Source organism: Prunus mume, linkage group LG5 (assembly GCF_029339155.1).
Source record: "Prunus mume cultivar Tortuosa linkage group LG5, ASM2933915v1, whole genome shotgun sequence".
NCBI lineage: Eukaryota > Viridiplantae > Streptophyta > Magnoliopsida > Rosales > Rosaceae > Prunus > Prunus mume.
In genome coordinates this window covers 555508-582210 of record NC_142702.1, presented here as the reverse complement: position 1 = coordinate 582210, position 26703 = coordinate 555508, and the positions used below count along the sequence as shown (strand labels likewise).

Sequence of the window (26703 nt, the reverse complement as noted above, 5' to 3'; positions counted from 1 at the left end):
GATAGAAAGGCCATCATTTCAAAGAAAGCATGTTAGTGAAAAAAGAAATATCACAGTTTTACCACTTTTGTAGCTGCCAATGAAAAGGTAAAGGTAGTGCCCCTCACCTTCAGTAAGTTGCAACCATATATGCTTCAGTAATTAAAGACCGCGTCAGTAAGAAAAGAACATTCAGCGTTGATGACTTGAAGTTGAAACGAAATCTCCTCCACATGGAAGTTGAAACGAAATCTCCTCCACATGGAAGGTGGTAGGAAACTGCTTCGTCAAGCCCGCATAAATCTAACCGGAGCGCCACTGCCATACCCAATTCTTTGAGCTTCTCCATACTTCTAATTATCTCACTCCTATCTATGACAACTCAACCATTCTCTTCTTCTTCTTTCACTCATGATTCATCATGGACATATGATGTGTTCTTGAGTTTTAGAGGTAAGGATACACGCACCAATTTTACGGATCATTTGTACAAGGCCTTGTGTGATAAGGGCATCAATACCTTCATTGATCGAGAGCTTGTAAGAGGAGAAGAAATATCGCCAGCCCTTGTCAAAGCAATTGAAGAATCAAGAATTTCTCTCATTGTATTCTCTGAAAAGTATGCATCTTCGAGGTGGTGTTTGGATGAACTTGTCAAGATCCTTCAATGTAAACAATCAAAGCAACAAATAGTTTTGCCCATTTTTTACAAGGTGGTTCCGTCGGATGTGGGAAACCAAACAAATAGCTTTGGTTACGCATTTGAAGAACTTATTGAAAGCAAATTCAAAGATAACGAGGAGAAGGTGCTCATATGGAGGGAAGCTCTTAAAAAAGCAGCAAAATTGTCCGGTTATCCTTTCAAGGATGAAGAGTACGTATATTTCTATCTTTATCATTTTCATGTTTAATTTTTTCTCTCTTCTTTCTCATTACTATTTGTTATACATTTAAATTGTATCTTATATATTTTAATAAGCATATAAAATAGACTAATAATATATAATTTTAAAAAAAATTAGAAAAAGTAAAAAAGACATCAAGTCTTGTGTGCTGCCACACGTGGGTGGGTGCAGGATTACCACAGCAACTGCAGAATATTGGAAATAGAGAGTATTGTATGAGTCACCACATGATTAGCGAAAGTAACATTTCCAGAAATATTACTTAAATTTATCTATAAAAAATGTTTTGATGAAGATGCCCTCCACTTTTCTCAATAGAGTAATGTAATTATGTAACTCATAATATTGGAAATTGAATAAATATAAAATTACGAGTACTTTTGCTTTGTAGGATCTTATGTTGCTTGCTAAGTATCATATGATAATTTCGTCTTGACAAAAAAAGGTGAAACCGAATAGTGGCAAGTTGAGCTACTATTACGTAGTTAGAAGTATTCTGTTTATGTACAACTGTAGTGAGAAGATTTATTTTCTTAGGTACTTTTGTATTTTCGATAGCTGTAAGGAGAAAGTTCAAAATCCATAAATAAATCTCTTCAAAAGGCATACAAGTATAAATGATACATAACACAGGTTTGTGGTTAAACAACTATTACATCTTTTTTTCTTTTTTGGTCAGAAGAACTATTACGTACTTCAGTAGCTTGTGTTCTTTTGCGTGGTTGGATTTGTTTAAATCTGATTCATTGAATGTGTGTAATTTGGTTAAACTGGCAGGTACGAAGCTACATTTATCAACAACATTATTGATGAAATCATAAGCCGAGTATTGAGACGCACATATTGGAATGTGGCCAAGCACCCAGTTGGAATTCAATCTTGTGTACGAGATGTGGAAAGGCATTTAGATGTTGGTGGGAATGATCGTCGCATGGTTGGGATATGGGGGACATCTGGAATAGGCAAGACAACAATTGCAAAAGCTATGTGGAATGCAATTGCACATAAATTTGAAGGAAGTTGCTTCTTGTCAAATGTTAGAGATAATTCAATGTCAGATGGAGACTTAATCAAGCTACAGGAGGCTCTTCTTCATCAAATTCTTGGCGTAGAATGGAAAATTCGTAGTGTTGATGAAGGAATTGGTATCATAAAAGAACGGTTGAGCCATAAAAAAATTCTCTTAATTCTTGATGATGTGAATCAATTGAAGCAATTAGACAATTTGGCTGGTGTTGGTTGGTTTGGTGAGGGAAGTAGAGTCATTACAACTACGCAAGATAGGGGATTGCTAGAACGTCATGGAATTGATTCGATATACGAAGTCCAAATGTTATATGACGACCGAGCTCTTGAGCTTTTCAGTTTGAATGCCTTCGGAAAAAGTGAACCTCCAAATGATTATTTGGAACTCACAAAACGAGCAATAGCCTATGCTCAAGGCATTCCACTAGCTCTAACACTTTTAGGTTCTCATCTTCGTAATAAAGACAAAGATCGTTGGCAAGATATATTAGACAGTTATGAAGGAGAACCATATACAGGTATTCAAAAAATACTTCGAAAAAGTTATGATGCCTTGGAGTATTCAGTGCAACAAGTTTTTCTAGACATTGCATGTTTCTTCAAGGGTGAAAAGAAGGAATATGTGCTACAAATAGTAAGCAATTCTAAGAACAAGGTCTCCCGAGATTGTATTGAAGCACTCATTGAGAAGGCAATGATAACTATTGACTATGGTAGGATTCAGATGCATGACTTACTTGAAAAACTGGGCAAGGATATAGTTTATGACGAATCCCCCAATGATCCTGGTGAGCGTAGTAGATTGTGGTCACCTGAGGATGTCTACTCTGTTCTAACGGAGAAAAATAGAGTAAGTATAATATATGTTCTTATACTCAATTCGACAAGAACCAAGTGTACTAGCATTTGGTTTGAAAAACGACTTGGTTTCTTGATATTAATACTTTTCCATCTCAGGGAACAAGAAAAATTAAGGGCATCATGCTGAAGTTTTCCGAACCAGATGAGATACGCTTGCATTCAGAATGCTTTGTTGGGATGATAAATCTTGAAATTTTCATAAATCGTAATGTATTTCTGTCTGGTGACGTTGAATATCTGCCCAACGAGTTGAGGTTGATTGATTGGGGGGGTTATAGATGTCAGTTACAATCTTTGCCATCCGAGTTTCATCAAGTACATCTTGCTGACTTCAATATGCCTGGCGGTAGTATCAAACGATTGGGGAAATTTAAGGTACCAATTTAAATTAATAACTTATGTATTATTATCTGTTTTCAGGAAGAAAAAAAATCTAAAGTTGTTTTTTAAAGGGTGTGATTTGATAATTTCCTATTTTATGTTTTTGTATCACAGAATATGCTAAATCTGACATCTATGGATTTAAGTGGTTGTCAATTCTTAGAAAAAATTCCTGACTTATCCGGAATCCCAAACATAAGGGACTTGAATCTCACTGACTGTACAAGTTTGGTTGAGGTTGATGATTCTGTTGGACTCCTTGATAAACTTGTTCGATTGAATCTTGAACGATGCGGTAGGCTTACGAGGTTTGCAACAAGACTTAGATTGAAATCCTTAAAAATACTTTGCCTTAATTATTGCGAAAGTTTGGAGAGTTTCCCAGAAATAGAGAAGATGGAATCACTATTGTTTTTGGACATGCGAGGAAGTGGCGTAAGACGATTGCCTTCATCAATTAGCAAATGTGTCAACTTGCATGAACTTAACTTGCGTGATTGCAAGAATCTTCGAGAAATTCCAGAACAAGCGATTCCACCATCAGCACCGTTAGTACTCATTGATTCCTGCCCATCATTGGAAAAAATTCCAAAAGTGTCTTGGGTTTCGCTGGATTTGGAGAAAATTCCAGAAAGGCCACCGGGGAAAGATGACAAAATAAAGCTGCGGTTGTACAATTGCGTTAGACTACGAGGCAACGACATCACAGAAAATATTTTCCTGAATCAGGTTTCTGTTTATCCACTTTCTCATTACATCATTCATCTTCCAGGCGATGAAGTTCCAGAGTGGTTCAGCTGTCGTAAAGATGGAATAATAGTTAGACCTTATTTTGTTACACGTCCTGGAACAAAGAAATACCATGGTGGATGTGAAGTTAGTTTTGAAATTCCTCCAAATTTAAAATGGGAGACGTTAAGATTGGTTCTATGTGTTGCTGGTAGTGGTGCTGATGCCAAGATTCTTGTCAATGGAAAACTCGTAAATTCGGGTATTGTTGGTACTTCCGAATATGATAGTCATGTGGGGTTCCGTTGTATTCCATTAATGAATCGCAAGTTAGGAGAACCACCGAGGTTGAAGCAGGGCAATATCTGTCAAGTTATATTTGGCTTGAAGCCAGGGTACACACCCGTTGAAATATCCTGCGGGGTCCACCTGTTAGGCCACCAGGTTTATCTCCGTGAGACTTATGGGAGGCAGTGGTTGGCAGATTTGAGCGCAGAGACAATTGACAGAGGAGGGGCGAATCACCGAATGAGGAGGCACACTGATCTTAATGAGGAGCCAAAGTATGTAAATCCATTAAATGTTGAATGATAACTTTGCATTTTCTGGTCATATATCAGCGTTTTGTGTTCAATTCAAATTTAGCTATATTTTGTTGTGCATCTCTTGGGTATATGTTGTAGCTTTCAGGGTGTGAATTTTTTTTCCTTTTTGTTTTGGGTTAAATCCTTTTTCTTAGCGCTATACATTCGATATTAAATTTTCATGCAATGAAGTTCCAAAGTGGTTTATGTGAGCCCTAGGGTGAACTACCGAAACGTACCAAATTTCCGGGCAATGGTATGGTAATCAAGAGGTGTGTTGCGGCGCCAGCAGTTTCTGAGATTCCATTTTAAGTTGCATAAGGCAATACCTTTCTTCTCAATTGATGCATCCAGCATTTATCATCGGATAAACAAACCCCGATTTATGTAATGCTTTCATTCCACACATATACTTTGTCTATGATTCATCTATCTCATTCATTGGAATTGATGTATGTCGGGGATGAAATGTAACAGATTTATCTATTTCATAATTTTCAATCAAGGTTTGTTGAAAATTAGACATTAATTGTAAACAGACCTCCAAATATGCCCAACATATTTTTGTTGATAGTATCATGCATATTATGTTGTTTTCCAACTCCTGTCTAGTTTGCCAATAGATTTTGGTTCTTTGAATACCAGTTTCTGTTTGAACAGCCCTGGTAGAGCTAACATCTCCAATGGCTCCATTTACCCAAAAAAGAATTTGGCTTTAGAAACTACGAAAAAGACGCCAGGAATTATAACTTCTTTCTTTGTTCACGCAGCAACAGCGCATTATTATTGTCATTGCATGACCGGATGGCTACTGTAGATGTTGAATGTCCAATTTTATCCACCAAAAATTACAAGGGGCATCTCATAGCCAAAAGATAACTACAACTTACAATGTGAACGGAAAAATTCACTTCATACAGCATTATTATAACAAGAGAGCGGCACAAAGCAGTGTAAATGTACAAATATGCATGGCAGAACCATGTGTCCGTGGAGCGCTGCAAAATCGCCCACATTGCCACAAAGAAAAAGCTCCGTATTGAATTGGCTCAAACCATCATATTCAAGCATCACCAACTTGGTTATATTCCTAAAGCCACTGTCCAACAAATACAAAAGCCTATACCTCATTTTTGCCACCATTCTTGGTGTATGGTGCCTTTACAGCTCTGCATGGTGGCCTTGAAACTTGTTTGAATTGAGTTGTATTTCCTATCATATAGCCAGCCACACCGAAAGACCATGCACATACCACAAAGCAAATAATCTCGAACAATTATGATCGAAAGTTTGCCATTCGGAACAGTTTTAGCCAAGCAAATCTTTAAACAAGTTGGGATTCTGACTTGTTGGGGTCACACCCATCTGCCTTACACGTGCATCCTTTTCCAAGGAATCTTTAGGGTTAGGACCCTTATTCAATTGTGTTACCCCACTTTGAGCAGTTCTTGTAGCATTTGATAAGTCAGATGCAAGATTAAACTCATCCCTATTGGTTGGCAAAGGGTCGCCAACACTGCTACTGAGCCCGCTGAGAGATGTATCTGCATATAATCCCATAACATCAGGTCTCTTAGCAGCACCAGCTGCACCATGATTTGCAGTTAATGCAACTTCAGTTTGATCAAGAAGCCCTTCTAACTGCTTGAAAGGATCTACAGTGGAAGCAGTACTACTAGTTGAGTCACCCAAATCGAGCAAGTCTGGAGCAGGTTCATGATTAACTTTACAGCTGCTGCCTTTGATACCTGGGGTTTCTCTGAAGCATGGATATTTTCCTTAGACACCTTATGGTTGGCAGAAGATGGCCTCCTCTCGTTTTTGATGATCCCCCAAACAGTGAACTGGCAAGCTTCTGCTTTTCTGGAGAAATTTCAACCTGGGGCCTCCTTGACTCATAAGTATTATGTGCTTTTGAATTTGAAGTGCTCGCGCTATCTATTTGTGTGACCCCATTCGCTGATTTCTGGAACTAGAACTAGAGGAATTTGAGATCGACAATGTTGGGGAGGAATATGTTGGCCTACCCCATTTTCTTTGAACACCATCTAGTCGTAACTTAAGTTCCGATGATCCTGCATCTGACACAGGTGGCAATGATGCAGGCTGGCGGATCTCCCTAGCATAAGATGGTTCAGGAACTGGAACAAGCTCAGTTGAGGATGTTACAGTTTCTGGTATTCTAGCTGGGTTTTTTTTGTAAGAGAAGAATAGAAGAATCAGATAGAATGAAAAATGCTCTGCTTACACACCAAGTCCGAGTGCAAGACATTTTGTATATATTTTGTCTGTATGTAAGAATGAATCTCAGCCATCCATCTGACCAAAAAACTACAGTCACCACATATGACTATTTTGACCTCACACTTGGCAGATATGCTCAAGTGAATACACACATAAAGTTCATCTTATTACACTAATACTAATCAGCTACAGACTTATAATTCAACACTCCCCTTTAAGTCTTGAGCTGATTTCACTCCGAGCATACTCCTGAGATAGTTGAAGCGATCCTTAGCCAAAAGTTTTGTGAAGATATCTGCTACCTGCTCTTTAGTGGGACAATACACCAAATCAATGGTTCCTTCCTGCAATGCATCCTTAATAAAATGATACCTTCTGTCAATGTGCTTGGTCCTTTGATGGAACACAGAATTCTTTGTAATAGCAATGGCAGAAGTGTTATCACAGTGAAGAGGAGTAGCTTTAGTTTGTATTTCTCCAAAATCTTCCAAAATGAACCTCAGCCATATTGCTTGAGTTGTGGCTTTTGATGCGCTTATATATTCAGCTTCTGTAGTTGAAAGTGCAACACAGTTTTGCTTGACTGAAGCCCAAGAAAACACCCCACTCCCAAATGAGAATGCATATCATGATGTACTCTTGCTGTCCTCCAATGAGCCACCCCAATTGCTGTCACAGAAGCCGATTAAACAAGCTTTCCTTCCCTTCACATACTCCAGGCCATAATCCAGAGTTCCCTTGATGTATCTGAGTACTCTTTTTGCAGTTCCATAGTGTTTATTTGTAGGACAATGCATGAATCTTGCCAATAAACTTGCTGCATACATTATATACGGCCTTGTAGCAGTGAGATATAGAAGACTTCCACTACTACATTTTACAGTTTGCGCGACAAAGAAATTTCCGTCGCGCAAAGTGCACTGTAGTCGCAAAAATGTAAGCGCAAAGTGCACTACTACATTTTACAGCATCTGTCGCGCGAAGATCATGAAGAAAGACTTTGCGTGACCAAATATTGTCATTCATCGCGCAAAATTGAGCGACGATTAGCCTTCGTTGCACAAAATTTGCAGGGACAACAGAAAGTTTCGTCGCGCAAACACTTGTGCGGCGAAAATATATTCGTTACGCAAACTTTGCGCGGACAGGATATTTTTGTCGCGCAAAAGTTCGAGCGACGAGACTGGGTTTGGTACGCAAACTTTGCACGACGGGATATTTTAAATCGTCGCGCATATCGTGTCCCAATCATCTACGCAACGACACGTAATGCGCGACAGAAAGTTCTTCGTCGGGCATACCTGTTTAGCGAGACGAAATTTTATGTCGCGCAAAAATAAAAAAATGTTTTAAATTCGTTTCATTTTTTAATTTGCGCAACCAAAAGGTTTTCGTCGTGCAAAAAAATATATGTTATTATTTAAATTCAATTTTCCGTTTCTTTTATTTTGTTAATTTAAATTTAAAATTTGGTTAATTTTTTTTTTCAATAAAATAAAATTGCATTCAAAAAATGTAATGAAGAGAAAAGAAATGTTATAAAATAATATAAATGCAATTACAAGAAAAATTGTTAAAATGTAATAACAAATACAAAACTAATCGAATAAAGTTCCAAAATCAACGTGGTCACGTCTGGGAGATGCGGCTCGGACGTCTGGGCATTGTCGGCAAGGCGGATGTCCGGTGGCCAGGTTCGGGGGGCTGGGAGGTTGAGGAGGAACCAAACTATGGGATTGGAATGTCGGACCGAGCAAGGGACTCTAGAATCATAGACATCTGACCTTTAAGGTCGGCCACCGTCGCTGTCAAAGCAGTCACCTCATTTGATTGCGACGATGAGCGAGGTATAGGTTCCTGCTACCGGCCATTCCCCATCCCTCGACAATATGTCCCGGGCCTCCTCCCGAGAGTCCGATCCAACGTCTTCGTCAAGATCTGAAACCCTACATCCTGTGGAGGATGCACAGACTTGAGCGGAGTATCGAAAGGAAGTTGGGAGGCAGACTCCTAAAGAACCAACTGGCTCTTCTCCACCATCGTCGTCAGTTTAATTAAAATTAAAGAATTAAAACATAAAATATTAAAATTAATTAAAACATTCATATAACCATGAAACTTGAATGCGTAGATAATAATTAAAAATAAAGAATACTTACATGAATGGACTCGGCCAACTCATTCCCAGGTCGAATATAAACGTCGCCAAAAACGTCGATCTCCGGGAATTTGGACCCCCCCTGAATTGAACAAGACAAGAAAAATGTTAGTACGAAAAATAGAAATTAATATTAATTACATATTCAAAATTGGATATAAAACTATTTTATTATTACCCGTCGTCGTGCGTCCATCCTATAAGAGAAGGGCCTAGAACCTGAATGGTGGAGAAGAGTCTTCTTCTTCCTATTGCCCTTATTTACTGTGGCCTTATTCTGTTATACAAAAAATAAACATATCAGTTGAAATTGAAATGAAATAGAAAAAATTAAATAAAAATTAATAAGAAACATGTAATAAGTTTGAACTTAATATATAAAAAAATACCACATATTCGGGCTCCAGAAAATGAGCGCAGAGCCACGCCCAACTATTCTCCCGCCCCTCAAGCTCCTTCGGGCAACCCTCTGGAAGAGCGACTTGCGAATCATCAAATGCCTGAAAATGGTGGTGCAAGTCGCTCTTCCACTGCTTGTACCTCTCACCAAAAAGTCTGTTGACGTACGCCAATGACTCATCATTGAGGTCCTCTAAATTGTAGTTAGTCTGCAATAAATTCATTACAGACATTTAGTAATATAAATAAATAAAATTTGAAGGACAAACAAATAAAATATAGGATACATACCGACAACTGTCCGTGCACCTCCATCTTGACCTCGTCAGGTATGACCTTCCAAAACTTCCATTGCATAGGGCAATGGGTCCGAACAACATGACCAATGTCATGGGCCAAAGAGTTATGCAATTCCGCCGTCGGGGCTGCCTGATGCCGCTCGTCGTATTCGATGTTGATACGACTGTTGGTCACCGGGTGGCCTTCGCCGTCTTCAACTGCCGACACGGCCCCCGAGTGTTCTTCTTCGCTGCAAAGAAATATGAAATGAACGTTAAATAAATAAGATATTCAACTAGAAAATATTGGTCCAAAAGAACTGGAGGTGAAGGAAATCTTTACGGGTTGTGACCTCGACCCAAAAGCATCTGTCGATATGGTGTCGAGGTCTTTGGATGGGCGATGCGACGCTGGCGCTAACGGTGGCGCCACGATGTACGATGATGACACGGCGCATTGGACACCATTGGACCGGTGGCAAGTGGTCCATCTTTGCTGGAGCTGTGGCGGTGATGGTGCGACGGGGAGGCGAACTCTGCAGCCGACATCGCCTTACGACTTCTAATTAGGTTCGACATCTGCACAATTGAACAAGCAGGAACTAATTGAAGAACATAAAAAATCCTAACCAACCTTCGGACTAAGCAGAAATATGTTACATACATATGTAAATAATATAACAGATTTACATATCTAAATAATAGCTTATGTATTAACCAGCCAAGCATTCATGTTCCCAGTTTAATAAGAAACCGTAATTGACAAACAAAATTAAAACCTAAACAGGAAATGAAACCAACAGGAAAACAAATTATCCTAATACATGCTCTTGCATCAGAAAATAAACAAGTAACACAAATCAAATTGGCAGAAAACAGTCACATTGAAATTGCAGAAACCAAAATCTGTGAACTCACTGAACTAAATCTGTGAGCTAACAAAATCTCATAAAAATATAAATCTAAATCTCATAAACTCATCAATCCAAATCTGCAACTAATTTGCAGAAACTAAATAAAAAATAAATAAAAAATAAATATAAATTGCAAAAACTAATTGCAAAAACTAATTTGCAGAATCTAAATCTAAACTAAATCTAAATTGCAGAAACTAATCTAACATAAATCTAAATCTAATAACAATAAATCCCAACGAAATCAGTGTCAAATATCCCTAATTGAAAAACGAGACCGGAGGCTAGATTTGGGGATACGAGGGGGTTTCGAGGGAGACACGGAGAGCACGAGACCGGCGCGGTGCCAATCACGACGGCGGGGCTTCTAGAATCCGGCGGTGGCAGACGCTCTGTGTTCAAACCCAAGAGAGGATCGAATGAGAGAGGGTCGAGAGGGCTCGAATGAGAGAGCTCGAGAGGGTGTGAGAGGGTTTGAAGGTTCGAAAGAGGGAACGAGAGGGTGAGAGGTGAGAGGGTTCAAAGCAGAGGGTGAGAGGTTAGAGGTTGATGCGAGAGGGTGAGAGGGTTCAACGGGGTTTGAAGCTGAGAGGGTTCGAGGTTGAAATTGAAGTTTAGGGTTCGAGCTAGGGTTCAAATTCGAAGTCGAGAAGGAGGGTTTGGCTGCGGAGACGGTAACCAAAATAAAAAGAGCTTTTTTTTTTCGGAAGGGTCGCCAATATTTTGGACATCTTGCGCGCGAAATCTTGAGATACCTCGCGCAATGATCTTTGTGCGACATTGAAATCATGGCGTCGTGCAAGGTAATATTTTAATCCTCAAAATTAACGACACCTGCGCGATGTAAGAGTTTCATTGCGTAGCGCAAATAATCTATCTTGCGACGGCGGGCGTTTAAATCGCTCAAGATTATCAGAATCTAAACCCTAAACCCTAAATCCCAAACCCTAAGCCGCCAATAATTTCTACATCTTGCGCGACGAAGGGTGTAATTTGCGTAGCGCAAACATGCTCTGCGCGACGACCGTTTTTGTCACGAAAGATTATTAGAAATTCATCCCTAAAACCTAAACCCAAAAACCCTAACGGGAAAATGTGGACAACTTGCGCAACGAAAAATCGCCGTTCCGTCGCGCAAACCTCTCGAAAAACCAAAATATATTAGTCTTATTTAATTTCTGTAATTAGTATTTTGTTTTTAGTATTATTTATTTTGTGAAGAATTAGTTTTTAAAATTTTTAATTTATTTATGAAATGACTGAATAAATAGTATTTAATTCTTTTACGGACTTGAAAACCAATTTTAAATTTTCAAAAGTATTTTTAAAATAGTTTCTATTATTTAAAAATCCTGGAAACTTGTTTGAAGCAGGCAAAAATGGTGTAAAACTGTTTTAGTATTCCAACAATTTATTTTAGCCTTCCAAACCCAAAATTGAAGTCTCAAATTAAAAACTCTAACTTCTAAACTTGTTCCAACACTGCTCTCAAGTCTCGAACCCTAACTATAAGCCTACTCTAGGGCACTTGTGACGAGATTACACTTGAAATTCTTATTTTAACACTACGTCGAGCAACTTGATTGCTTTTTTAGATTTTGACTATGCCAAATTTACTAAACCTAAATAGTTAATTTACGCATGTTATAATATGTGTATTTATTTCTATTGCAATGTAATATTTTAACACGTAAATTAACCCAATGACACACTTCTAGGGTCTTAATAATATAATTTCATCATATTTGTTCTTGAAATGAAAAAGATTTATATACTTGGTTTGCGCAACGAAGAAGGCTACATTCGTGGCGCATATACATGTTCCGCGACGGCAGAGAATAATCGTCGCGCAAAGTGGTAACCATCTTTTCTTGCGCGACGCAAGAAATTATTTCGTTGCTTGAAGACATGTTGCGCGACAAAATACTCTTTCGTCGCGCAGGATAATATTTTCATGTCATAATTATCTATTCTTTCATTGTTGCGCGACGAAAATAGTAATTCGTCGCGCAAGTTATATTTGCTCGTGAATTCTTGTGCGACGAAAATAGCCCTTCGTCGCACAAAACATTATCAAAACTTCAAACGTACTCCGATGTTCATTATGGGGGGGAACATTGATATTTTGTTAATTATGGGGGGAACATTGGTATTGCTTTTCTTTTTTCAAGCCTACTCCGATGTTAATTACAAAAAATAAAAAAATAACTTCTATTTCTTTAAAAATATAACCTCATAATCGGATTCAACAAAACAGAAATTAAATAGTGGTACATCATTCATTGGAAGGGAATTTGTAGCTAAATTAAAATTTGAATTTTGATAAACATTTTTGCTTGTTTTTATAATTGTGAGGGTTTGCAACTTTTATGATAGAACATTTGTCCTACATATATATCCTCAAAGTTTTACTCTTGTGTTGTTTTTTAAAAATAAAAATAAAAAATAAACTTTATTTGATAATCTTCAATGATACAATAAACATTTAAACTCCAAAATTTAACTCTTGTTTTCTCTTTTTTCATATAAACATTTAATTCTTCACGAAACAAAATATATAAAACTTTTTTTTATGTGGCGCACATGAGGCCTAAAGGCCCGAAACAGAAAATCTAAACAGGATGTCTCTTTCTCTTCATATAGGCATATTTTTTAAGAACATAAGAGGGGAGGTTCTTTATGTAATGAACTTTTTTAACAACAAAATAATGAACTTTCTCCTATTTAAAAAAAAAAAAAAAAACTTTTTAATTAACTTTATGACTTGCAATGACAAAGTTTGACTTCTTGAGAAAGAGGAGGACAAAATCACATGGGTTGTAGCCAAGCGTGGAACAAGGCGAAGAGAAATGAATTCTTGATTTTAATTTTTCAATTTTTTCATGAATGTTTCAATTTTTTGTATTCTTTCAATTTCAATAGTTTCAACTCCAAAAAGAGAAAACCCTAATTCTTATATTCATAAATACCACTTAAATTCAAATAGTTAGATTCAATCTATATATTATATGATTAAATTTGTGATTAAAAAAGTCAAATTCAAATTGTGTGCAACTTGATTTTAATTTGTGATTGCCATCTTTACACTACCATAATTAAAATATACAAAATTTAATTCACTATTTACATGGGTAGTCACTAATAAATTGCATTATTCATTATCTGAACTATAATAACCTTCGTTATCGTCGCTATCATCACTTTCGGTTTCCCAATCCTCCTCCTCATCACTTTCATAGTTTGGGCCCACTAGAACATCGTAGCGCGGAAGATCACCGAGGTCAATTGTAATTGACTGAATCGGTATTTCGATTGAAGACACTCCTTGAACATGAAATGGTTCTTGTATAACATTTGTATCTCGAAGTGTTTCTGCATCATTTTCCATGGAAGACTCCAAACGTTGGTCAAGGACGTCGTTGTCAGTTGGGTCTAGTTCTGGTATAGCATACACGTTCCTCTGATCCATCTGCTGAACAACTTTCCAACCGCTCCCGACTTTAGGGTCATCTAGATACACAATCTGTTTTGCCATGTTTGCCAAAATGAATGGGTCGTCATCATACCAAGTTATGTTAATGTTCACTGATACTAAGCCATGGTCGATTTTAACACTTCCCTGCCTATTTGAGTTTGTATCAAACCATCGACACTTAAACATGATCACTTGGTATCGGTCTTTGTAAAGCAATTGTATGACCGTTGTCAGTTTGCCATAGAAATCAATGTCCGTACTTTCGCCTCCACCTAGGACATGGACACCGCTGTTTTGAGTACACAACTTGTCATCTCGTGCAGTCCCCAAAAACTTGATGCCGTTAACATGGCAGCCCGAGAACAATTCAGCCCGAATCGGGCCGAACACCAAGTTATATAACTCTTCACTGTAAGTGGGGGAATTCGATGATTTTAACTTGTTCGGTGTCGGTGATAGTAATTGGTAAGGTGGACTCAGGAGCCTCGGAAGTCATTTCAACTGTTTTGTTTTTGACCTTTGCTTGTGCCCTAGTTTCGACCATGAGTTTTTGACAAGAGTCCCACCAGGCGTGCCAAAAGTGTTGGCTGCGCAAATCTCATGGCGGATGCTCCGGGCCGAGATGATGTCGCGTTAACACGTGGCGTCCTTTGGAAGCGGTGTGGTTGCGGGCGTGCCAGCACGGTCTACCGTGCGTCGAGATGGTGATGAGGTTTGGGTAGAAGATGGTTAAATGATGCGCTTGTTTTGAGTTTGACTCCTAATCAAACGATTGTGGCCGAGAGAGGAACTCATCTCGGCCGTCGAGTTCACGGCCGAGCTACAAGGCCGTTTAGTGGTGGTGTTGGTGGCAGGTTTTAGGCAGTGCTTCGGCGCGTCGCTTAGATAGCGACGGTCGTATGATATATGGGGTGAATGAGACGATAACAGAGATGGTGCTCCGGCGCCTTGAAAATCAAGGGTCGTATGATATATTAATGAATGGATTTTCCTTACAATTTACCACTACTCCTAGGAAAACAAATAAAGGTATTGAAAGTGCATTACAGGAGCCTTTTGGTTTGGTGTTTGAACCCCTTGAATGTGGTCTTGAGCTTAGTATTTATAGGGGGAGTCCTGGAGGGACAATCGAGGCTGAAAAGATCTGCGTGGTGGAGCCTGATCGGGGCAAGTGGGTAGTCAAATTGGCATTTGGGATCGTGAAGCATGGTGGTGTGACCCTCATAAATCCCAGTAAATCTTGGCCACCGCCCTGATCGTGGGTTCTGGCCCCTTGCCTGTGGGAACGCATTTAATGCCCTGGCATGGTGGTTGGTGATTTGACCTCAAGTTGTAAGAATACTTGTGAGAATGTTTGCGCCTAACCACTCTAATTTCCATCACCAAATCCTGACTTCAGTCACTTCCCTTCTTCCCGTGCATTAAATGCTTCTTGCGACTAGTGGGTTTGCTGCGATAGTCAGAGGCATTACTTCATTAAATGGGGCGTGGGACCCTGAGGCCACGTGGTGATTTACCCACAGTATCTTCGGCCGTGTCTTTTACGGCCTTGATAGGAGCATATTTATGCGACTTTGCTATCTTATTTCTTTGCATTTACTTAGTTAATTCCCATTTATTAGAGTGATTTACCTTATTTTCGTACTACTGTAGGTCCAGATGGCAAGATTGGCAAGAAAGGGAATTTTGGAGCATTTTAGAGTAGTTTTGGACTTGGAATGGATAGCATATGCATGGGCCAAGATGGATGGACGTTTTTGAAGTTCAAAGAGGCTAAGAATGTGCTAAAAAGATGGGGAAATTAATTGAAGAATCAACTTCTGGGAAGGAAAAAAAACCCTAACTGATTTTATTTTATTTTACCTTATCCTAATCCTACTCTACCAAAATTCCAGCTGGAAAAATGGGGAATTAATTTCATATTAGGAAACCTAAAAACCCTAATTTCGTGGGTTTCATTTGGGCCCTATCCTTATTCCTAAAGATATCTGCCAAACAAAACCCTAATTTCGTGGGTTTTTGCTGGCCCCTTTTACCCTAGATCTACCACATATATAAAGGAGGGGTTGCGCGAGGAGAAGGGAGTTTTTTGGTGCCGTGGCGAGAAGGAGAAAGAGAGAAGAAGAACTTGGAGCCGGAACCTGCTGCATCCATTGGGGTTTTCAGAGTTCTTCCCTTGATTAGTTTAAATGTTTATTCTAGATTACTTTTCAATTATTATGAACATGTGTGACTGAATTTCTTCTTAGTTAGAGGTTTATTCTTAGCCATGGACATATGTTTTATATGAATTGATTACTTCCAGTTATGGTTTCATAAAGTATGAATGTGATTTACTTTTCTGTTTTATTGAGGACTTATTCTTGCATGTTTATTAAGGATGCATACTTAGTTTGTATGCAGACATTTGATGCTAGAGTATAAGGGAATTTCACTTAATCGTTATGAACTTATTAAGGCTTATGATTGCGTTATGTAAATTCTTGGCAGGAGTATCATGCTTTTCATAGTTACAATTGCCTTGTTAAGGCTTATGATTTTCATAGAACTTAATGATCTTTGATATGTATCTCTATCATGCTGTTCATATAGAGAACTTGATAAGGATAATTTGATTGTGTCGCTGAGCCCAATTCAATGAACTTAGGAAAATATGAGAGTTAATTAGTGCATTCACAATTAATTTGGGGCTTTGTCATTCATACTTTATAGAAAGAGTAACTGGAGATCGATTTGTGTGCATATGTTCCATGTGTGGAGAAGAATCCTCTAGCTATCCCTTAATCCATATTTCATTCACAACTTAGTTGCTTGCTGCTGTCAGTTTTACTTTAGTCTAAATCGTCAAAACTCCCCCCAATCATTGTTCCCTTAACTTAGTTTTCAGTTTAATAAGTTTAATTTGTGTTGATTAGCATCCCTCCTAATCCCCGGAATAGAACGATCCCTACTTACGCGTACTACGATTGCATAATTTATAGGGTTTAATTTGTTTGTTCGTTATTTCTCACGCCAGGCCTTTGGCTTTGGCCTATAATACTGCGGTCGCGAGGCCGAGAGGATTCTGCCTTGCGACTTTTCTTTTGTTTTCGAAAGCAAAATGCCTACAAACATGGCCGTTTCAGTTCATGAGTAGGTACTAGGGCCGAAGGAGGTCCCTTCGGTCAGTTTATGACCGTGATTTATTAGGCACAAACATTGCCCCACATCCTGGATTCTTGATTGCGGCTGGCGGTCGAATGGATTCAAGGGATGGACCCTTCATTCCTCCGAAGTGATTGTGATTGGCGCTTTAAATCGCGAGTCGGTCGGCGCATTAAATGCGCAAGCACGCGTCGTGCGAGCCATTATTGCCGGACTTGCGCGGCGTCGCCGCCTCGCCAAATGAAGCAGCGACCTCAGGGCTTCCGACCGTCATCACGCTCCTTAAACACTGTTGGGTCGTTACGTCTCTTGAGAGAGCCACACCCTTTTGTTTTGAATTCACGTGCCAATATAAAAAGCCTTGCCTTCTTCATTTTTCTTTACTCTTTCAGAATCCTCAAGTCCACGCTCCTCAAAAGCTCTCTTTGAACTTTCTAGTTCCCTCAGCCTTCTCTCTTTGGCCAAAAAAAACTCTTCTCTTGTTCAGTGGCCTCTTTACTTGCTTTAAAATTTCTCGAGCCTTTCATTGATTCCTGGGCCTCGTTCTTCTTTCAACCCTTTCTTATCCATTCTAACCTGCTCTGATGGCCCCCCTGTAGCTTCTCCAAAACCGGGGTCGAGCCATATCCGTTGATCCTCGTGTTGTGGCCAGATGGTTTTTCCTCTCCTGCTGTCCACCAACTATCCTTCGTCTTGGAAAGTCGACGTAGGCCAAGGTCATGGTGTGGCGAGATTCCTTCCCGGCCCTGGGGGAGTATGACCTTCCTCCTTATGAGGCCGAGGAGAAGCTGTAATGCGATTGATGAAGATGGGAAGGCGGGTATGATGATTCCAACAGCCACGTTCGTTTGGCTTAGCATCTCGGTTGCACCCATGTCCAGAGTGACGGCCTGGCTTCACCCGCCACATTTGTGCCCAGAATGATGGCCTGGCCATGGCTGAGTGATGGCCTTGCTTCAACCCGGCCGCACCCATGGCGGGTGTGGCCTTGCCCATGACCGCGGTCGGTGAAGATGTGGCGGTGGAGGCCTTGCCTAGGAAGAATCATCTGCTGCTCTAGCGAGGATCAAGAAGCGACCGTTCATAGATTTAGAATGTACTCTATTTTTCGCACATGTATGTTTATATGTCTCATTCGGCCATGAGTGGCCGTTCTTTTTGTAACTGCGACCCCTTTCTTTTAATCTAAATGAAGTAGAACCCCGGTTTTCTTCTGACCGAATGTATGTTTTTCTTTCATCTTTGTCGTGTTGTTTACTCCATTTTTTTTTTTGTAAACCTCATAACCCATTCTTGGTCGTCTCTCATAATGACGGGGTATATTTCTTCAAATACTAGCCGTTTATTGGCAAGTTGTGCCATTCTCCATCCCTATCTCTCAACTGAAATGCACCTCGACCAAGAATTGGTTCGATAATAAACGGCCCTTCCCAATTGGGTGAGAATTTGCGGAGCCGAGGGTCCTTAGTCCCGATGGGCTTTTGTGCCTGCATTAGGCTATGAGCATCGAGTCTAGATTGCTCCAAATATTCTAACTCCTGAGCCATGGCTTGCGCATAGTCCTTCCCTTCCTGCCCGGGTCGTTCGGTCACACGGAGAGACCGAACCTTTAACTCCATCGGAATGATGGCGTCATGGCTGTAGCATAAGGCATAAGGGGATGTGCCAGTAGCCGATCGTTTTGAGACTCGGTAAGCCCAAAGGGCTGTAGGGAGTAAGTCATGCCACGCCCTAGGTTTTTCCTCAATCATGTTCTCGAGGATGCTCTTGATTACCTTGTTGCTCGCCTCGGCCTGTCCGATAGACTATGGGTAGTAGGGTGTCGAGTGGACCAATTTGATCTCTATCCTTTTGGCGTATTCCCGAGTCTCGGCTAATGCGAAAACTGGGCCATTATCGGTCGTGATGGTTTGGGTATACTGAGAATCTGTGGACGATGTGATTTTCGAAGAATCTGACCACCTATGTGCTAGAAATGGACCAATAGGACTCTGCCTCGACCCATTTAGTAAAATAGTCAGATTGCCACCAAAATCCAGCGTCTTTGGTTGGGCCTTGGTGGGTAGATTTTGCCGATGATATCCACGGCCCATCATCGAGCGGCCATGGTTTAGTAACCGGGTGGAGGGCTTGGTACGCTGTGTATGGGGCCGTAGATTTGACATTTGATACACCCTTTCGCATATTCTATGCAGTTCTTTAAAATGGTTGACTAATAATAGCCGTGTATCGGACCAACCATCTCATCTTGGCCTTGAGTGGTGGCGCCGCAAATCCCTTTGTGGGATTGGTCATGATAACCTTAATATCTTGGTGGCTGGGGCATAGCCGTTTGATCCTTTTCGATATAGCTCGTTTTGATAAATCAAATAACACGAGCTCGGAAGCGAGTAGTCCTTTCATGTTCTTTGGAGGATCGCGCGATACTTTATTATGGGGTAGTGCGATCGCCTTGGCCGTTTCGACCTCGTCGGTAATTTCGGCCGATGATACTTGCGTCATCATTCCTCGCTCGTCCAAAGCCGAGTGCGCTTCTCGATTCTTATCACACGGTCGTGGTCGTTCTCGGAATGTTCACACTGGCGCTTCTGGGCCATCTCATTGGCCTCATGGTTTCGGCGCGGCATGTGAGCGAAGGAGATCTAGAAAACTCGTTGGCTGTATTGAGGGCGTCACATAATACACGGTTAAATTCTCGCTCGTGCACTAGTATTCCCGTCAATTGGTTAATTACCAGGTGAGAATCACCGTGACCGGACACGGGTTGCCTTCATTTCTTTTAGAATTTCAAGACCAATGATGAGCGCTTCATATTCGGCCTGATTATTGGTGCATTTGAAATCAAGTTGGAACGCATATTGCCACCTTTGTCCTTGGGGACTCGATCACGACCCGGCCCCAGATCTGGTCTCGATCTGGAGCCATCGAAGTACACGGTCCAAGATGGTTCTTCTCCATGCGGGCCATGCCGATCTTGACCTCAACTCTTCTTCTTGCCCCTGGCGGGGTGGTGGGCCAAGAAATTGACCAATGCCTGACCTTTGACCGACGTCACATAATACACGGTTAAATTCACATATTGGAAGGTGAATTTGGACAATGCCATCGTCCACTTCCCGATTCGGCCGCGTATGATCGGCCGAGTGAGCATGTATTTGATGAGGTCGGTCTTGGAGATGATCTGAACTAAAGTGCCAAGCATATAATGGTGCGGCTCAGATAGTGTACTGCTTGGTAGTCGCGAAATAAAGTGCCAAGCATAATTTCTCGATCGGTGAATAGTTTAGCTCGGCCATGTTAAAGGTGCGGCTCGGATAGCGCCTGCTTGTTCTCGTTCGGACTCGTTGTTCTGAGCCAGGCAGACAACCGATAGAGCCCTTTGAAGCCGAAATGTAAAGCCTCAAGGGTTTCCCTCTTTTGGCGGCATAAGGACCGGTGGTTGAGATAAATATTTCTTGATGTTGTCGAGGGCCGCTTGATGTTCTGCCCCTCACACGAACCGTTCCGTGTCTTTCAGTTTGAGCAGAGGAGTCAACGGCCGGATTTTCCTTGCCAAATTGGATGTGAACCGTCTTAAAAAGTTGACCTTACCGAGGAAGGACTGGAGTTCCCTCTTGGTCCTTGGCGGAGGTGCTGCCATAATGGCCGTGGCTTTATTTTTATCTACCTCGATCCCTCGTTGGTGAACCAAAAAATCGAGAAAGTTCCTGGCGGTGATGCCGAAAGCACATTTCTTAGGTTTCATCTTTATGCCGTGTGCCCGCATTCAATTGAAAGCCTGTCGGAGATGTCCCACGTGGTCGGCTTTAGATGGGGACTTTACAACAACGTCGTCAATGTAGATTTCAATGGTTCGGCCAATTAGGTCGTGGAAAATAACGTTCATAGCTCGTTGGTACGTCGCGCCAGCGTTCTTCAGGCCGAATGGCATGACCACCCATTCATAAGTCCTGATTGCGCCTGGACATCGAGCGTCATCTTGTGGACATCTTCCTTGGCTATGAAGATTTGGTTGTAACCAGCGTGGCCGTCCATGAAAGATAGGAGCTCGTGCTTGCGGCTCCGTCCACAGGTCGGACATAGGCATGGGATACTCAACCTTGAAGTCGCGAGGTTTATATTTCGTAGTCGGTGCAAACCCTCAAAGCCCGATCTTTTTCAAAACTGGTTCGATGTTAGCCAACCACTCAACGTACCAAGCAGTGCGGATGAAGCCGGCTTTAAGGAGCCGTTCAATTTCCTCTTTGACCTTAAGTTGTACTTCGGTCGAGAATCGCCTCGGCGACTGTTGGAAAAGCCTAAACCCCTCCTTAATCTTTAGTTCGTCCTCGACCAAACTTCTTGGCAATCCAGGCATCTCATGATAATCCCAAGCAAAACAATCCTTATATTCATGGAGCAGGCCGACAATCTCAATTCGAGGGTTCAAAGGCGGCTTACAAAAGAGGCCGTGGTTGGGCTCGGTCCTTACATTTATTTCTAATAGCGGGTCTGGACCTCGGTAGTCATCCTCCATCTCGTGTTTCCACATCGTCAAAGGCTAAAGTGTCCGCCTCATCGATTCATGGAGAATTCGATTAGGTTGATCGGCTAGTTTGGCTGTAAGGATTCCTCCGCCCAATGTTCCAGTGATCCTTCCAGGCCAGGCGATCACGCCTTTGCTCCCTCTTCTTTAGTGGCTTTGTCTATCATCTAAAGGCTAGTGAGGTCGATCAATACTCAGCGCGCGAATCACATCGAACATTCTCGGCGCCTAACTCCGGCCACTTTCTAGGCTGTTGTCCTTGTTGGCGTCCCAAAGAACAGATTGGAAGAGGAAGGGCGGTATGCATCGGACCGATGGATCCAGTCCACGACCGAGCAATATATTGTAGTCCACACTAGATTCGACTACGTAGCAGCCACGGTGATTTTTAACGGCAATACCCCGATGGTCTTGGATTTATCGCCGACAAAGCTGCTCATGACCACGTTGCTGGGGATGAGGTCTTCTTCATCGGGAATAGGGAAGGATGTTGACCGTCGCCCCACAGTCATCAAAGACCTTGGACACGGGCACACCCTCTACATGAGCCGAGATGTACAACAGCTTGAGGTGTCGGTATTTGTTTGGCTCGTCTCTGGGTATTACCTCGTTAAAAGCCACGGCTAACAACTCTTCCTTTGATTTTTGCCTTTGATCAAGTTGCTCCTCGGCCACGTCATTGTCCAGGCCGTTGGTCGGCCTCCTAGGGCTGAAAGCTCGGACGGTAGCACCAAGATCATGTTCATGCTGACCTCCTTTGGCTCCTGCTGGTTTCCCTCGTATTCCTCATCGGAGATTCCCAATGTGGGGTCGTCTTGGCCTCGTGTCCAAAAAAGGGTCGTCGAGGCCCTCGACCATAGGCCGTGCAATCTCGAGGTATCGTCTGTGGGCGCTTTGATCTTAAAAGTCAGAGGCCTCGACCTCCTCCTCGAGGGCTTCTCTAGCCTTAGCTAACGCATCCACGGCGTTAAGTAGTTGTCGGATAGCTTACCCGGGCCATTTCCTCGATCATCAAACCAAAGATAGTGTCGGCTGGGGTCATAGTAAAATATTGACGGAGGTATTCTAAGTCGATCCTGCTAAAGGGCCTTCTCCTCCAATCTTCCCTGATCGGGTGGTAACTTTGGCATCCCTCTTGCCTGGCCTCTCGGTTTGCACGTATCGGCCTTAACGGCCGTCGGATCCGCTGGTAACGAGCCCCTCCGCCTTAAGCGTTTTGAGAGCCAACTCCACAATTTCACGATTATCGGGGTCATGCCGTATAGGTCGGTGGCGAGTGGTCATATGGAATTCCATGAGAAAGGACAAACCGTTGGCGAAAAAGGGGGGTCTCTTAGTGGTAGGCGTCGATGATACCCTCATCTGTTTTCTCGGGCGCGGTCTTTGGCTCTACCAAAATGGCTGCCATTCCGCGGGATAAGCTGTCTGCCTAGGCGCCACGTCCTCGGAGGCTTGACGATTGGTACGGATGGTGGCTCGTCTGCGGTCGCCATCTTCTTTTAGCGTTTTAATCCCTCGACCTGCGCCGTTTGTATCGGCCTCTTGAACTTATCTCGCATCCTTCTCGGTGGGTTTTGTCGTGATTCAGCCTTGCCCAGTCGTGCGTGATACCAACGGTCATCCGTATGATCGATGGTTTGAAAGTCTTCAGCCGCCTAGGGCGGCCGTCTTTGTGGCCCGCCGAGTCGGGCTTTGTCCCCTAGTCGGTCAGCGGCTACGCTGCGGCGGCGGTCGTCTTGCCACCGTATTTCTTCATAGTTGGTTGAGATGGCTCGGCCTTTCTTTTGTCCTCTGCGATCTGGTGACCGATCTTATACTTGCACCGGTATGCGGTATCGGCTCTGTTTGACCAGCGACTCCTTTCCTTTTGCCGGCCGGCGAACTTCCCTATATTCGGCCGGGTGAGCATTGACCATGTTGATGGCGGTGGAGGAATGGCTTGGAGTCGACATGCATGGCGCCTTTTAGGTGGATCTTCTTTTCGTCTATCAACCGGTTGACGTCTCATAGAACAACGCGAGTTGTTGGTGTTGTGAGACCAAGAACGTGGTATTTGCGAGCGTCTTTCCTTTGAGCTCTTGGGTTTCAGAATTTTATGGCGAAGGATAAGTTGACCTTTTTCTCGCTCAACGTAGGTCAAAGATAGCTTCGGCCCTGGTCAAATCAAAAGTGTAGGCCTTGACAAGTCCTTTGTAGACGAATGGTTTGTCTATGTTGACTTCGGTTGAGCTCATCTCAACTTCGTCGCTCTCGGCCTCTGTGAGGCCGTCTGCTTCGGCATAGCTGACAACGGGATTCCGATAGTATGTCCCTTTTGAAGCCGTCCTCTTTTGCACCTCTTCTTTCAACAAGGATGCGTATCGGTCCACCTTGTTGATCAAATCGTGCATGTCCTGAAATTCAATTCCCTGGAATTTCTTTCGATATTCGAATTCCAACCCTTCTTCGGACATCTTGACAAATTCCTTCTCCGGTAGGTTCATGCGGCACCAGTTCCTGCATGTTTTGAACCACTGCAGGTAGTCGCGAGGTGATTCATCGACGCTTGGCTCATCCTTGCCAGCTCGGCAACCGTTATTTCTCGGTTGGTCTGATAGAAATGTTCGTGGAATATCCTTTCCATGTCAAACCAATCCCTCACCGGATTCGGTGGAAGGTTTATGAACCATGAGAACGCCGTGCCGGTCGAGAGTGAGCGAATAAGCGGAGCCTCTAGGAGTCGGGTGGCCTTTCTACACTAGGCCGTGAAACGGCCTATGTGTTCAATGGAGGAGGTTTGCCTATCCCCGGAGAATAGAATGAATTCGGCAGCGATAGTTTCGGGAAGAGGGGTTGGTCAATTTCTGCGATGCGGTTTGGTATACTTTGGCGCTTCGCGCCTCAGGCGAGCCATCCTCAATCATTATTGGGCGTCTTCCAATCAGGCCCTAAGGGGCGCTTCTTCTTGAGCCGCAAGCCGGCGCGGAACTTGTTGCCCCTCTTTACGTGGCCTTATCTGCTGGGCCACTTGAGCAGGGGTTGGCCGTATCGGCCGAGCGAGCGGCACTAGAAAACCGCCATGGGTTTGACGAGTGCGTGTGTCTTGTCGTTGGAATGGCGAACCGTAATGAAGGTGGGAGTCTAAGCGAAATAACGGCGCTTATAACGCAGTGAAGCGATCAATTGCTCGACCGTCTTCGTGGCGAGGCGCGATCGCGTTGCTTTGGCTAGGATGGAGTGCGGACAGCCGTGGTGTGAAGCCCAGGCGAGTTCTTTGGGCGCGCTGAATCGTGGGCTGCTTTGCCCTAGTGATCGACCAAAGCATGGAGTGGGTTGTCTGTCTGTGGCGGTCGGTGCAGGATTTACCGATGTTGGCTAGGATTGCTGACTATTTGCGGCGGTGAGAATCTTGGTCGTGCTTTGGCGGCTTGGTGCGGCGAGGCGCCGATCTTTGCTTTGTAGGGCTCAAACCTCTCGCATCCTTGGCCTCTCTGTCGGCTTTGGGAGGCATCGCGGACGACGCGTTACGGCATCCTTTCCTACAAGAGCGTCGTAGCTCAGACGAATCTGTCCATTGCGGCCATAAAGGATGTCTCTATCTTGTAGGCACAGCTTAGCCATCGGACCCTCCACTCTGACTTGCTCTTGCATGGACTCGGCCGCCGCGATCCGTCGTTCTTTGGAGCGCTGGCGAGATTCGACAGCGTGTTCGGTCTCGGTGATAGTGATTGGTGAGGTGGACTCAGGAGCCTCGGAAGTCATTCATCGACCGCTTTGTTTTGACCTTTGCCTGTTCCCTAGTTTCCACCATGAGTTTTGACAAGAGTCCCACCGATCATGCCAAAAGTGTTGGTGTGCAAATCTCACGGCCTGATTCTTCGGGCCGAGGGGATGTGCGTTAACACATGACGCGTCCTTCTTTTGGATGCGTGCGGTTGCGGGCGTGCCAACACATCTACCGTGCGTCGAGATGGTGATGAGGTTTGGATAAAAGATGGTTAAATTATGCGCTGTTTTGAGTTCGACTCCTAATCAAGCGATTGTGACCGAGAGAGGCGATCTCGGCCGTCGGGTTCACGGCCTGAGCTACAAGGCCGTTTAGTGGTGGTGTTGGTGGACGGTTTTAGGCGGTGCTCCGGCGCGTTGCTTAGAGAGCGATGGTCGTATGATATATGGGGTGAATGAGACGATAACAAATATGATGCTCCGGCGCCTTGAAAATCAAGGGTCATATGATATATTGATGAATGGATTTTCCTTACAATCTACCACTACTCCTAGGAAAGCAAATAAAGGTATTGAAAGTGCATTACAGGAAAATATGGTGGTGTGACCCCTTGAATGTTTGAACCCCTTGAATGTGGTCTTGAGCTTAGTATTTATAGGGGGAGTCCTGGAGGGACAATCAAGGCTGAAAAGATCTGTGTGATGGAGCCTGATCGGGGCAAGTGGGTAGTCAAATCGGCATTTGGGATCGTGAAGCATGGTGGTGTGACCCCCATAAATCCCGGTAAATCTCGGCCACCGCCTTGATCGTAGGTTTTGCCCCCTTGGCTGTGGGAATGCATTTAATGCCCTGGTCTTGTGGTTGGTGATATGACCTCAAGTGGTAAGAATACTTGTGATAATGTTTGCGCCTAACCACTCTGATTTCCATCACCAAATCCTGACTTCAGTCACTTCCCTTCTTCCCTCGTGCATTAAATGCTTCTTGCGACTAGTGGGTTTACTGCGATAGTTAGAGGCATTACTTCATTAAATGGGGCGTGGGACCTTGAGGCCACGTGGCGATTTACCCACAGTATCTTCGGCCGTGTCTTTTCGACCTTGGCTTAGGCCTATTATACTACGATCGCGGGCGAGAGGATTACGCCTTGCGCTTTTCTTTTGTTTCGGAAAGCAAAATGGCTAACGAAACATGGCCGTTTGGTTCATGAGTAGGTGCTAGGGCCGAGAGGAGGTCCCTTCGGTCGATTTATGACCGTGATTTATTAGGCACAAACATCGGGAAACTTTACCGACGATACAAACTTTAGAAAATCTTTTTTGTCATCCGGTTTCATGGAAAAAAATGCCAGATCCCTTCTAGCTTTATCACCGTCCCTGTTCATCCATAAACCTC

At 42.9% G+C, this 26703-nt stretch overlaps 1 protein-coding gene and 2 pseudogenes across 1 annotated transcript; 1 reads left to right on the top strand and 2 right to left on the bottom strand.

The window, feature by feature from the left end:
- The first annotated feature begins 215 nt into the window (after positions 1-215).
- On the top strand, positions 216-5066 carry LOC103342599 (TMV resistance protein N-like). The gene is made up of 4 exons (XM_089051640.1): positions 216-853; positions 1662-2760; positions 2868-3146; positions 3267-5066. Exons 1-4 carry the CDS (start codon positions 354-356, stop codon positions 4470-4472), a joined length of 3084 nt encoding a protein of 1027 aa, XP_088907766.1. The 5' UTR covers positions 216-353; the 3' UTR covers positions 4473-5066.
- Positions 5067-5367: 301 nt separating this feature from the next.
- Positions 5368-26703, bottom strand: part of LOC148916551 (AP-4 complex subunit epsilon-like) — a 103091-nt pseudogene continuing 81755 nt past the window's right edge.
- Positions 8848-10093, bottom strand: LOC148916557 (uncharacterized; annotated as a pseudogene).

What these genes read in the sequence shown, in the direction of transcription:
- LOC103342599 (XM_089051640.1), top strand. Translation starts at nt 354, where the DNA reads ATGACAACTCAACCATTCTCTTCTTCTTCTTTCACTCATGATTCATCA. An exon ending in TATCCTTTCAAGGATGAAGA is followed by an intron (nt 854 to 1,661) that starts GTACGTATATTT and finishes TTAAACTGGCAG; the next exon opens with GTACGAAGCTACATTTATCA. An exon ending in TTCTAACGGAGAAAAATAGA is followed by an intron (nt 2,761 to 2,867) that starts GTAAGTATAATA and finishes TTTCCATCTCAG; the next exon opens with GGAACAAGAAAAATTAAGGG.